Source organism: Schistocerca cancellata, chromosome 1, assembly GCF_023864275.1.
Source record: "Schistocerca cancellata isolate TAMUIC-IGC-003103 chromosome 1, iqSchCanc2.1, whole genome shotgun sequence".
Classification (NCBI taxonomy): domain Eukaryota; kingdom Metazoa; phylum Arthropoda; class Insecta; order Orthoptera; family Acrididae; genus Schistocerca; species Schistocerca cancellata.
Genome location: NC_064626.1, coordinates 839,366,921 through 839,381,660, shown reverse-complemented (window position 1 = coordinate 839,381,660; position 14,740 = coordinate 839,366,921). Strand labels below are relative to the sequence as shown.

Sequence of the window (14,740 nt, the reverse complement as noted above, 5' to 3'; positions counted from 1 at the left end):
CAGTGTGTGGATGGAATGTCAGATCCCTTAATGGGGCAGGTAGGTTAGAAAATTTAAAAAGGGAAATGGTTAGATTGAAGTCAGATATAGTGGAAATTAGTGAAGTTTGGTGGCAGGAGGCACAGGACTTCTGCTCAGGTGAATACAGGGTTTTAAATACAAAATCAAATGAGGATAATGCAGGAGTAGGTTTAATAATGAATTTTAAAAAAATAGGGATGCGGATAACCTATGATGAACAGCATTGTGAATGCATTATTGCAGCCAAGGTACACTCCTGGAAATTGAAATAAGAACACCGTGAATTCATTGTCCCAGGAAGGGGAAACTTATTGACACATTCCTGGGGTCAGATACATCACATGATCACACTGACAGAACCACAGGCACATAGACACAGGCAACAGAGCATGCACAATGTCGGCACTAGTACAGTGTATATCCACCTTTCGCAGCAATGCAGACTGCTATTCTCCCATGGAGACGATCGTAGAGATGCTGGATGTAGTCCTGTGGAACGGCTTGCCATGCCATTTCCACCTGGCGCCTCAGTTGGACCAGCGTTCGTGCTGGACGTGCAGACCGCGTGAGACGACGCTTCATCCAGTCCCAAACATGCTCAATGGGGGACAGATCCGGAGATCTTGCTGGCCAGGGTAGTTGACTTACACCTTCTAGAGCACGTTGGGTGGCACGGGATACATGCGGACGTGCATTGTCCTGTTGGAACAGCAAGTTCCCTTGCCGGTCTAGGAATGGTAGAACAATGGGTTCAATGACGGTTTGGATGTACCGTGCACTATTCAGTGTCCCCTCGACGATCACCAGTGGTGTACGGCCAGTGTAGGAGATCGCTCCCCACACCATGATGCCGGGTGTTGGCCCTGTGTGCCTCGGTCGTATGCAGTCCTGATTGTGGCGCTCACCTGCACGGCGCCAAACACGCATACGACCATCATTGGCACCAAGGCAGAAGCGACTCTCATCGCTGAAGACGACACGTCTCCATTCGTCCCTCCATTCACGCCTGTCACGACACCACTGTTGGCGGGCTGCACGATGTTGGGGCGTGAGCGGAAGACGGCCTAACGGTGTGCGGGACCGTAGCCCAGCTTCATGGAGACGGTTGCGAATGGTCCTCGCCGATACCCCAGGAGCAACAGTGTCCCTAATTTGCTGGGAAGTGGCGGTGCGGTCCCCTACGGCACTGCGTAGGATCCTACGGTCTTGGCGTGCATCCGTGCATCGCTGCGGTCCGGTCCCAGGTCGACGGGCACGTGCACCTTCCGCCGACCACTGGCGACAACATCGATGTACTGTGGAGACCTCACGCCCCACGTGTTGAGCAATTCGGCGGTACGTCCACCCGGCCTCCCGCATGCCCACTATACGCCCTCGCTCAAAGTCCGTCAACTGCACATACGGTTCACGTCCACGCTGTCGCGGAATGCTACCAGTGTTAAAGACTGCGATGGAGCTCCGTATGCCACGGCAAACTGGCTGACACTGACAGTGGCGGTGCACAAATGCTGCGCAGCTAGCGCCATTCGACGGCCAACACCGCGGTTCCTGGTGTGTCCGCTGTGCCGTGCGTGTGATCATTGCTTGTACAGCCCTCTCGCAGTGTCCGGAGCAAGTATGGTGGGTCTGACACACCGGTGTCAATGTGTTCTTTTTTCCATTTCCAGGAGTGTAGACACGAAACCCACACCTAACACAGCAGTACAAGTTTATATGCCAGCTAGCTCCACAGATTAAGAGATTGAATCAATGTATGATAAGATAAAAGAAATCATTCAAATAATTTAGGAAGAGGAAAATTTAAGTCGTGGGGAACTGGAACTCTATATAGGAAAAGGAATAGAAGAAAAAGTAGTAGGTGAATATGGACTGACGGTAAGGAATGAAAAAGGAAGCTGCCTGGTGGAATTTTGCACAGAACATAGCTTTATCATAGCTAACACTTTGTTTAAGAACATGAAAGGTGGTTTTATATGTGGAAGATGGTAGGAGACACTGGAAGGTTTCATATAGATTATATAATGGTAACACAGAGGTTTAGGAACCATGTTTAAAATTTTAAGAAATTTTCAGGGTCAGATGTGGAGTCAGACCACAATTTATTGTTTATGATCTGTAGATTAAAACTGAAGAAACTGTGTGGGGGGGGGGAGATGGGACCTGGATAAACGGAAAGAACCAGAGGTTGGAGAGAGTTTCAGAGAGAGCATTAGGGACCCATTGATAAGAACGGGTGAAAGAAATAAAGTAAAAGAAGAATGGGTAGAGATCAAATAGTGAAGGCAGCAGAGGATCAACTAGGTAAGATGAGGGCTAGTTGAAATCCATGGGTAACAAGAGAGAGATTGAATTTGATTGATGAAAGGAGAAAATATAAAAATGTAGTAAATGGAGCAGGCAAAAAAATACAAACTTCTCAAAAATGGTATCAACAGGAAGTGCAAAATGGCTAAGCAAGGGTGGTTACAGAACAAACGTAAGGATGTAGAAGCATATATTACAAGGGGAAAGATAAGATACTGCCTACAGGAAAATTAAGGAGGCATTTGGAGAAAACAGAACCACCTGTAAATCAAGAGCTCCGGTGGAAAACCAGGCCAAAGCAAAAAAGGGAAAGCAGAAAGGTGGAAGGAGTATATATAGGGTCTATACAAGGGCGATGTACTTGAGGACAATATTATGGAAATGGAAGAGGATGTAGATGAAGATGAAATGGGGAAATACGATACTGTATGAAGAATTTTGCAGAGCGCTGAAAGACCTACACTGAAACAAGGCCCCGGGAGTAGACAAGGCTCCATTAGAACTAGTGACAACCTTGGTAGAGCCAGCCATGACAAAACTCTTCAATCGGGTGAGCAAAATGTAGGAGACAGGTGAAAAACCCTCAGATTTAAAAAAGAATATAATAATTCTGAAGAAAGCAGGTGCTGATAGATGTGAAAATTGCCGGACTATCAGCTTAATAAGTCACGGTTGCAAAATACTTACACGAATTCTTTACAGACGAATGGAGAAACTGGTAGAAGTCAACCTCCGTGAAGATCAGTTTTGATTCCACAGAAATTTTGGAACACGCAAGGTGTTACTAAGACTTGCTTGGAAGATAGGTTAAGGAAAGGCAAACCTAGGTTCCTAGTGTTTCTAGACTTAGAGAAAGCTATTGGTAATGTTGACTGGCATACTCTCCTAAATTCTGAAGGTGACAGGGGTAAAATACAGGGAGTGAAAGACTATTTACAGAAACCAGATTGTGGACGTCCGTCCCATCCCAGTACTCCATGTGCCCCCTTACTCACCAGGCTGCAGGATTTTACAGTGAGAAAGGAAAATCATGGAATACAATACCCTGGACCGACTTACCTACTCTCAGGCCAAGAGGAAATTTGAGTGCCTACATCCTGTGACTATGACCCTCTCTTATGCTGCCACTACGAGAACAGTTGTAGCTTCATCAGTTCTGCGAGTTCTAGTCAGCTCTCAGAGCCAGAAGGCAACACCTGCTGCCTTGATGGTGGAGGCACTTCCCCCCCCCCTCCCCCCTCCCAAATTTGCTCCCGCATCACCTACTTCAGGAGCACTGTCCCCCAACCATCAGGGATATCAGTCCTCACTTCTCAGCCAAAGAATCGTAAGTCTTGTTCGGTTTCTGTAGCTAGGGAGGGGTCCCTAGGTTTCTCCTAGTGGGGAAAGATGACTCCCACTAATGGCTGGTGTGCCCAAAAGTAGCTGGTCTTAGGGCTTCACGATCATCCTAAGTCCCAGAGACTGACTCAGTGAAGCCCTCCCAGCCAGAGAAATCCAAGGATCAGCAAGAGAAATCCCGAAAGAAGACCCCCGAAGACCAAGGGAATTGCGGTGGCACCCACGCCACTGCTGCTTACAAGCTCTGCGTTGAAGAGGATGAGGTGAAGATTGTGGCATCCGCTGAGAACCTAGATCTCTCCTTGTGGCAGTTTTTTCCACCACCTGGCTGAGCTACTGCAACTGTTAAGCTTTACACTTGCTTTCTCCATTGCCCTCCAGGAAACCTGGTTCCCGGCAATGCTACAGGGGATATTACAAGAATCATAGCGAATATAATAGTGTGTCAGGTGAAGTTTGCGTTTATGTCCTGAACTCTGTATGTAGTGAACCTATGCTCCTTCAAACTCCTCTTGAAGCTGTGGCTGTCAGGATACAGATGACACAGGAGATAACGGTCCGCAACGTGTATCTCCCTCCAGACGGTGCGGTACCCCTGAACGTATTGGCTGCACTGATTGATCAACTCCCTAAACCTTTCCTACACTTGGGAGATTTTAACGCCCATAGCTCCTTGTGGGGTAGCACCATGCTTACTGGGCATGGCAGAGATGTCGAAAATTTGCTGTCCCAACTCGACCTCGACCTCTGCCTCTTAAATACTGGGGCTGCCACACATTTCAGTGTGGCTCTTGGTAGTTACTTGGCCATTGCTTTATCAATTTGCAGCCCAGGACTTCTCCCATCTGTCCACTGGAGAGCACATGACGACCTGTGGGGTAGTGACCACTTACCCATCTTCCTGTCACTCCCCCGGTGTCACTTCCACGGATGCCTACCCACATGGGCTTTAAACAAGACAGACTGGATAGCCTTCACTTCTGTTGTCACCGTTGAATCTCCTCCACGTGGTGCCATCGATGTTGTGATTGAGCCGGTCACTACAACGATAATTTCTGTGGTGGAAAATGCAATCCCTCGTTCTTCAGGGTACTCCCAGGGAAAGCCAATCCGTTGGTGGTTGCTGGAAGTCACTGAGGCAATTAAAGAATGCTGGCGAGCTGTTCAGCGACATAAGTGGCACCCTTCCCTAGAGCACCTAATACCCTTTAAGCAGCTCCGTGCCCATGTTCACCAGCTTATAAAATGAAGAAAACAAGTGTGTTGGGAGAGGTACATGTTGACCATTAGGTGCCATACATCACTTTCCCAAGTCTGGATGAAGGTCAGGCATCTTTTTGGGTACTGGACTCCCAACAGATGTCCCTGGCATTAACATCAGTGGCGTGCTGTCCACCAACGCAGACGCGATTGCTGAGCGCTAAGCTCCAGCCTCTGCTTCGGAGAACTACCCCCAGCCTTTTGCACCCTCAAACGACGGACGGAAAGGAAAGTTGTCTCGTTCACTACAAGCCACAGTGAACCCTGTAACACCCCATTTACAGAGTGAGATCTCCTCAGCGTCCGTGCACATTGCGCCGACACAGCTCCTTGGCCAGATCAGATCCACGGTCAGATGATTAAACATCTCTCGCCTGACTACAAGCGGTATTTCCTCATCATCTTCAACTGGATCTGGTGCGAAGGTGTCTTTTCCATCGCAGTGGCGGGAGAGCACAATCATTCTGATGCTAAAACCTGGTAAAAATTCACTTCATGTGGACAGCTATAGGCCCATCAGCCTCACCAACGTTCTCTGTAAGCTGGAACGTATGATGTGTCAGTCAGGTGGCGACTTCCACTAGGGTTGCTCTACCACATATAATCTTGCGTCCCTTGAGTCTGCCATCTGAACAGCCTTTTCTAGACACCTACACCTGATTGCCGTCTTTTGATTTACGAAAAGCATATGACATGACCTGGTGACGTCATATCCTTGCCACATTGTATGAGTGGCGTCTCCGGGGCCTGCACCCGATTTTTATCCAGAACGTCCTGGCGCTCCATACTTTCCATGTCCAAGTTGGTGCCTCCCATAGTTCTCCCCCGTTTTCAGGAGAATGGCATTACGCAGGGTTCTGTATTGAATGTATCTCTATTTTTAGTGACCATAGCAGCCTAGCAGCAGCTGTAGGGCCGTTGGTCTCCCCTTCTGTGAGGTTCATTCATGTACACCTCCATGGTGTACACCTCGGCTGAAGCTTCATCTGGACCTTTTGCATGGCCCTAAGGACTACGTTAACCCTGCCGTTCTCCGCTGTCACTTCCTCTCGGTTCTTGACATGTTCTGGTGCTCTGAAGTTGTTTACACCAACAGCTCGATGGCTGATAGTAATGTTGGCTTCGCCTATGTCCACAGAGGCCATATTGAACAGCATTCCTTGCCTGCTGGCTGCAGTATATTCACTACAGAGCTTGTGGCCATACCTCATGCACTTCAGTGCATCTGTTCCTGTTATGGTGTGTCATTTCTTCTCTGTTCTGACTCCCTGAGCAGCTTACAAGCTATAGACCAGTGCTAACCTCACCATCCTTTGGTAGCGAACATCCAGGAGTCCTTCTCTGCCCTGGAACAGTCCAGTCGTTCGGTGGTGTTTGTGTGGACCCCAGGACAAGTTGGAATCCCAGCCAACAAACTTGCTAACAGGCTGCGCGGAAACCGCTCCTGGAGATAGGCATATCTGAAACTGACCTGTGCTCTGTCTTACACTGCAAGGTTTTTCAGCTTTGGGAGACAGCAAACTGTGTGTCATTAAGGAGACTGCGAATGTGTGGAAGTCTTCCGTGTGGGCTTCTCACTTTGTCGGCTCCGCATTAGCCATACGTGGCTCACGCATGGTTACCTCCTCCATTGTGAGGACCCACCTCGATGTCACTGTGGCTCCCAAATGACAGTTGTCCACCTCTTGCTGGACTGCCCACTTTTAGGTGCTCTGCAGCGGACTTTTAACTTTTCCAGCACCTTACCTTCGGTGTTAGGCGACAATGCCTCTACAGCTGCTTTAGTTTTACTTTTTATTCATGAGGGTGGGTTTTATGATTTGATCTGAGTTTTAGCGCATGTCCTTTGTCCCTCTGTGTCCTCCACCCTAGGGCTCTTAGGGTGGAGGTCTTAATGTGTTGCAGGATGGCAGGCTTCTCCGTTTTTATTCTCAAGGTCAGCCAGCCATGCTAGTCTTTCTTGTTTTGTTTTTCGTCTCTTCTCTCTGTTTCTTGTGTATCTCTGTGGTTTTCTTGTCGTGTTTTGTCCATTATAGTGTTTGACACACACACACACACACACACACACACACACACACACACACACACACACACACACACACCTTTTAAACCAACCAACCATTACTGTAGTTTGTGCTAGCTGAAGAAGTTTGACGAGGCTGAATATATATTACTGTTATTGTTGGAATAGCAATAAACACAGCAAATGAGATCATTGTGCTGTCTTTCAAATTTTATCATTATTCACATACTTCCCAATTCTATAAGATTACATAATGTATTGGTGGATAAGTCATGTAGCCAATTCGCTTTTTCTAGTGGCAGATGGATATTATATCAATGAAGTGGTCTTGAAGTGGCTATTAAGATCTTTTGGCATTGCTCCCTGCATGGTGACACTACATGGCTTCTTAATTTGGCATTTTGATGCTTGCAATTTTGAAATTTTACCCCTCTGTTGTGGCAGTGTGGTGCACTTGTCTAAAACAAATTCCTTGTTGGTGCCATTGCTGAAGATTATGACTGTGTTTCAACTTAAGATTTTTCATAAAGCTTCGGCTCATCTGTGTGCAGCAGATATATGGAACAATAATAGCGATCTGTTGTTATTTCAGAGCAACATATGTACAGTACTTTCCAGGCAGAAACACAGATTAAATTCAAAATGAGGGTGGTCTTTTGTTTGCTTTTGGTAAAATTACTATGTGCATTATGTTTCACCAACTCTAAATTCTTTGAACATTAACAGTTTTGAGTGTTGTGTTATGTTTCCTTGTTATAACTATCAAATGAGATTTTTAGGGGAACTGTTTTAAAAGTAAACACTGGTGTGTGTATAGCAGGCACAGTCCTATTCTCTCAGTGGACAGCATGTTTTAGTAGATCATGCCAATCTTCCAAGCAAGAAACATTTGTCTTTATAGTATTAATGTGTATAGCTCATAATGTTTTTGCTGTTAATGTGGTTGAGTTATATTTACTGTGTTATTTCATTTCACAAGCATTTTATACTTCTAGAAAAGTAAAAGAGAAACAGTGTGATAAACTGAAGCTAACAAAGAGAGTGTCGAATATTTGCCAGTAGGGCAAGTTTTGGTTTGGATTATACTTTATTACGCCGTTGTAGTTAATATTCTGTTGTAATTAGAAGGAACATTTCTGTTCCTAGTATATTACTACCCATGTAGCCTGTGTTTTTCTACTGCAAGACGATGCAGGCACAAATCCTACTGTCGACCATCCCTGATGTATTTTTCAGGAGTTTCCCATTCAACCTTCAGGTAAATGCTGGTACTCTACCCTTGCAACATGTCCACTGCCAGTTACCTGTCTGTATGTTTCCAGGAAAAAAGTGAATGTGAAATCAGAAACAGAGATACCAGGATGATTATTTTGTGAAAGTGATGCAAGATACTTTGTGTTTTAAGTGTAATTTTGGAAATAAATTGTCTGTTAACAGTGAGTCAAGTGTAAGTAATGCAGTAGGCATTGTAAATTCGTTGAACTGTCGTTTCTACCAAAATCTTATAATTTGGTTGATCCATACACTCAGGTCCACGTTAACATGGATTATTGGGCTCTTGGTGTATTGTGTTAATGTGATAGTGTTTACTGTAGCAGTAAAAATATTTAAATAGTATATTGATCATAATTTTGTGTCTGATTTTTGTATGTGAGCTCTTTCTCCCCGTAGGGCAGACCAGGCTCTCAAGTTAATGCCAACATTACAAGAAGAACAAATCGCAATGGGCAGGTAACGTTGAGCACAAACAAAAATAGAGAAAGCTGGCCAAGAAATAAAGACAACATACTTCCAAATTCCAGAGGTTTTAGAAGTTCTGCACCAGCTCTTATGGATATGGATATAGATTTCAATGATGAACATGGTGAGCATAAGTATCTTTTCAACATAACGTTGCACTCTGAGGGGATTTTAGCCAAATTTTCTTGGTTAGTCAGACTTTCAGCTACTTTTAATAATACTGTGGCTCTCTAGAAAGTAGTGGAATGACCACTGGAACTAGTTAACATGTTATAAAACACCACACATCATATAGTGGAGATGCTGTGTCATAGACAGGCACAATGTCAGAAAGTAAGCTTTCAGCCAACAAGGCCAGACTGGACTCAGAGCCAGAGACTGTGGTCGTGTGTGTGTTGTTTATTTCCAATCAAGGCCCCGTTGGTTGAAAGCTTACTTTCTGACAATCTTTTTGTTGTACTTGTCTGTGACTCAGCAATTGTTCTTTTCATAATATTGTCATATTCCAACTTGTATTTCCCATTGTGTAAAATTTCTCATGAGTGACAAATAATTTACAGTAATTTGATGTGATACTATATGCGTATCTGCAGTTTGTGCCAAATCTGTTGTACCTTTGTCCCATTGGTGGAGTTGTTTTTGTTGAATGTGATAGTGGGCTGCTCTACAGCCTGTAGCAGGAGATGGAAGGAAGGGTGTACATGAAAATTTTGTTTCGGTGGCTACTTTGCTCAGTGGAAAGAGGAAAAAACCAGTATGGTGACAAAACTACATTTTAATACTTTCCAGCAGAGTCTCTTTAAAAACAAAGTAACGTACATACAGTAATTTGCTGGAAAGTTTTTCAAAATAGAAAGCCAATATGCACACAAGTTTTACAATTGTGACAATGGAAATTCTAATTTGCACTTCATCATTAGAGTGCTCATACTAATACAGTCACTCTGATGCAGCACAGCTGTACATGTCACCCTCATTTTAGGTACACATTAGAAGAAAGTCAGTTGACTGTTTTGATTGTAAACTACAGTTCATGAATGTGAATGTGTTAATTTCTAAGATGGTTAAGAGCTAAAAATTCACTAAACATTAAATACTTTCTTCCATTCTTATTATTTTCCTGTCTATAATTCCACTCAAATTTTGCCCTTACAAGGAATTCTTGGAATTGTCTAGACACTTTATTTTTCAAAGGCATATTGAAACACAAAGACAGAGATTCATTGATTTCAGTCATGGAAAATGGTTTCTGATGTATAATGGTTTTGTACAGGAACAAAACATGTATCTTTTCTATTAATTGATACATATAATTCATTGTGCTGTGAGAAAATACAGTATCAGCATCTAAAAATTTTCAGAGTAAAGTATGTAAAACATAAGAATTGGAGGAACGTGTATAAATGCAGACAGTGTTCAGTGGTTCTTTGTACTGTGAATGCAGTATAAATGTCACTGTTCTAAAGAAGGTAGGCATGTCAGGCGAAGTGCATTGTTTCCTCTGTACTACTACTCTTATATCTTTTTTTCGTATTAACTTACATTAATCAGTATCTGAAAACTCCATGACAATAAGCACATCAAACTTTATAGGCAGGTGTGGAAACTCAACAGATCACGTCTTTTGTAGCAAACTTAAGAATATATTGTATTGATTTGGGTTCTTTATTAATTTTGCAGGTTTGTATTTGCATCTTGATACAGAGGATGAGACATGTAGAATGATTAAATCACTTTCTTTGTTAAAAATACTTCTGGCTTAAAGACAGTTACCAGTCATTTCTGTTGCAAAGGCCACACACTGTATTCTCTGAAAATATAACTTTGAGTATATTTCATACCAATTGTTTTTGCTTTAGACTGCTAGAATTTCAACATTTCATTTTTAGTCAAAGTAAAATTCTTGTTATACACATTAATATAAACTGTCTCAGATCATTTTTCTTGGTCGACAGGTTATGGAATTCTTGCTACATTCAGTAACTGTTATGTATACGAGGGCTGTTCAAAAAGTAAAGTGACTTTTCCAATGGCCTGGGAAATGTACATTAGATTATTGATCTTTTTATATATATATAATCATTAACAATAGATTATAATGTCGAAACTTCGAAGAAAATTGTTTATGGAAAATAATCAGATTACCATAAAAGAAGTTGCTGAGGATGTTGGCATACCGGCCAGCTTGCGTCGTGCAATTTTTTCTGATGTTTTGGGCAAGAGGTGTGTCATTGAAGTTTGTTCAGAAACTTCTCAATTTTGATTAGAAGAACTGTCGCATGAGCCTCACTCAGGAGCTCTTGAATGATGTCAATGATGGTCCGGATTTGCTCAAAAGGGTCATTACTGGTGATGAAACATGGGTTTACAGTTATGACATTGAAACCAAAGCGCAGTAATCCCAATGGAAGCATCCTGGAGAGAGCCAAGACTGAAACAAGCATGCCAAAGTCTATCAAATGTCAGTCTTGCTCAGTTTTTTCCATTTACTGTGGCATCAGGAATTTTTGCTTTAAGATCGTACGGCCAGTAAGGAGTATTAACTTCACGTTATGCGCCGTATGTGAGAAGCAATACGCAAAAAAGTCTGGGATTGTGGAAAAGCAAATTGTGGCTTTTGCATCACAACGATGCACCTGCTCATTCATCGTTACTCGTGAAAGATTTTTCAGCCAAAAACATGACAATCATGCCTCAGCCACATATTCACTGTATTTGGCCCCCTGCGACTTTTTTTGTGTTTCCAAAACTGAAGAAACCTATGAGAGGATGAAGATTTTCAACGATTGAAGAAATAAAAACTGCATCGCTGGAAGTACTCAAAACTGTACCAAAAGGTGCTTATGAGAAGTGCTTAGAGTATTGGAAAAAGTGTTGGCACAAGTGTATTGTATCTGAGCGGCATTACTTTTAAGGAGACAACATGAATATTGATTAATAAATAAATATTTTTTCATAAAAGTATAGTCACCTTACTTTTTGAACACACCTCTTAAATCAGAGTTAATACAATGTCTGTGCAGGCACATGGTGTGTTAAAAAAAATTTAATTTTTTATTTTGTAAAGAATTTTATTTGTTCTTCTAAATCGCTGTTACTTCTTAAAAATAGTCACCATTAAATATTACACACTTAAACCTGTGTGTTCTCTAATCCCTGAAACAATTACGGAACTCTTTGACAGTTTGCATCTCTCTGAGATATCTGTTTTTTGATCTCGTCTGTGCTTGTGGAATGACAGCTGGGGCAAGTTTTGCTGCTGGTTTCCTTACTATAGCAAAATCTCTTGAGTGAGTGAATTGGTAAAGGAGTTGACTAGATGGGGAAATGTAATCAAACCTAAAGTTACTCTTGCTCTTTGAAATCTGAATGTGGTGTGGTCTTGTTCAACCACTAGAAATGCTTTCTTGAACCATTTTTCACTCTACTTTTGGTACTAATTGTTCTGTATACGGGGGATTATCACTCTGGCTGGACATTTGAGTAAATATTGCCTTATCAGTCATACTGAAAAATATAAGATAAATTACTTTTAAATAGTAATTGTAATTATTATATACATGGAACAGTGGTCTTTTCTTAATTACATAGATCTGCTGCCACCAGTTATTAGACGCACAGTAAACAATGAAACTTCGTTTCGTGGTCATGGAATTCATGACAGCACCTTTTCTTGGGGTCGAGATTGCCCACCGTCGCCAAGTTCTCTTCTGAGTGAACGTCGTCCATTACTTCCCAGTCGTCATACATCTACACCTGACTCTTCGAGTCTTGAAGCGATAGTAAGGAGTAGTGCAGCTCGATCACACAAGGTACTCACTTCACATTACTCTTTAACGTTTTAATAATTTTAAGTGTTCCTTGAAATGCCTTACATTATTAATAAATTACAGAATCATGGATCGTTACTGCTTTCTGAACGAGAGGAATGGAAACGGGACAACAGCTTACTGAGACCAAGTAGCCTAAGATTGCGGTCTGTACCTCTAGTAATTTTGCTATCTTCATTATTTCTGTACACTGTGACTAAAATTTAGTTTAGAACTAGTGTTGTTTCTGGTGTTTTATGCATATTGCCATTGCAGATCAGGACTTGATGATTCAGAAGAGGAGGGTCCATGGGCGCATAGAATGAGTTCAGAACTGAAGGCACGACTTGATACACCCAGCAGTGTTCACCACACACCATCCTCTTCTCAAGGACATCGAATTGTAGTTTCCAATCTGCAGCCAAGTGTGACCCAGGAAGATATAAGGGTATGTAGTTAAAATATGATTTTATTTTGTGAATCACTAATTGTACACACTACACACCTTTTGTAGTGTGTGTGTGTGTGTGTGTGTGTGTGTGTGTAAAGGAGGGGGGGGGGAGAGAGAGAGAGAGAGAGAGAGAGAGATATGTTGGTGTGATATCATTTATCTTCAGACTTAAGTATTGCCTTAGATTTCTATAACAACATAGTGACCTGTTTGTTAATGGCATTGAATTTCTTATCAGCATTAATTATTTGCTGTATTTCATACATTTTTGTGAAAGTTTGAAGCTTTCTTCAATATGTTTTATATCAGAAAGATGAAAAATTTGTTTGTGTTGATGAAATGTGTTATAATGAGACAGAGAATATAGCTAATCTGATTAACAGAATTTGCTTGATCTTTTAGAAACACAGGAGGAGGTGCTTAAGGGTAATCTCAACTGTTAAATTATTTTTGGTAACAACTATATTTAATAGTGAGCGTGCAGATGTGCAGCCAAGTTGAGATTCCCATTTCCTGCACAATATTTCAATAAACAACCAAGCCATCTTCCTCAGATGCGGAGAGTTTTGCTGTTGTGTGTGTTTGCTGCCTGGACTCCAAGAAGAGTGTGAGCTGTTGTTAGTCTCATGCTGCTATTTATAACAGTCGTATTCCCAACATCCACCGCTCCCTTTTACAGAGCATGCACTGAAAATTCCCTCGGAGTTTTCCAACTCTGATGGATGTGGTGGTCGGTAAGATTTTAATACATTGCTGTCCCAGAAACAAATCATCTGTCACTGAGCATTGCCTTGAACATAATCATGAAATGAAATACCATGAAGGCAGTGTCACAGTGCAAATTCTGAGTTTATGGGACAGCATAATTAAGGAGTCTGTTAAAATACATATGTCAGAAAACCTAATAAACAGGAATGGAGGTTTCAATTTAAGTAACATTTGGGGGCTGGCACTCAGTTTATTAAAATGTCACCAGTCATTACACCCATCAGAAATGGGAAATGTTGAGGAAATTTGTGTTTCACAAAGTATCAGTGCATGCTCTGTAAAACAAAGAAGCATATCAAAGGGCGCTGTGAACGTCAGAAATCGAACTGGGTAATAAATAGAAGCCTGAGACCATCAATAGCTTATAGTGTGGTTGGAGTCCATGCAGTGAGTATGCATAGTAGAGCACCTGAAGAAGACACCTGGGTCAGTTGTCAGAATATTGTGCAAAAAATGGAAACAACTTGACTGGACACTCAGCTCATTATTAATCAGTCATGCAGAGAAAACCTGAGAGAGAACAATTATGTACATTCCAGAATGAGATTTTCACTCTGCAGCGGAGTGTGGGCTGATATGAAACTTCCTGGCAGATTAAAACTGTATGCCCGACTGAGACTTGAACTCGGGACCTTTGCCTTTCGCGGGCAAGTGCTCTACCATCTGAGCTACCGAAGCACAACTCATGCCCGCTAACAATCCCCAGGCTGTGGCTAAGCCATGTCTCCACAGTATCCTTCCTTTCAGGAGTGCTAGTTCTGCAAGGTTCGCAGGAGAGCTTCTGTGAAGTTTGGAAGGTAGGAGATAAGGTACTGGCAGAAGTAAAGCTGTGAGTACCGGGCGTGAGTCGTGCTTCGATAGCTCAGATGGTAGAGCACTTGCCCGCGAAAGGCAAAGGTCCCAAGTTAGTCTCAATCGGGCACACAGTTTTAATCTGCCAGGAAGTTTCAATTATGTACATTAGTGAATTCCATCTTCTGTGGATAACTTGCATGATCAATCACAATAATGTGGAAAAAGTCA

General features: G+C 42.5%; 1 protein-coding gene across 1 annotated transcript in view; it reads left to right on the top strand.

Annotated features, from left to right (window-relative positions):
* LOC126188859 (uncharacterized) overlaps positions 1-14,740 on the top strand; it is a 91,755-nt gene that overhangs the window by 50,738 nt on the left and 26,277 nt on the right. The window contains exons 3-6 of the mRNA XM_049930505.1: positions 8,621-8,813; positions 12,281-12,501; positions 12,583-12,665; positions 12,775-12,946. Coding sequence (XP_049786462.1) covers positions 8,621-8,813; positions 12,281-12,501; positions 12,583-12,665; positions 12,775-12,946 — 669 coding nt within the window. The remainder of the gene's footprint in view (positions 1-8,620; positions 8,814-12,280; positions 12,502-12,582; positions 12,666-12,774; positions 12,947-14,740) is intronic.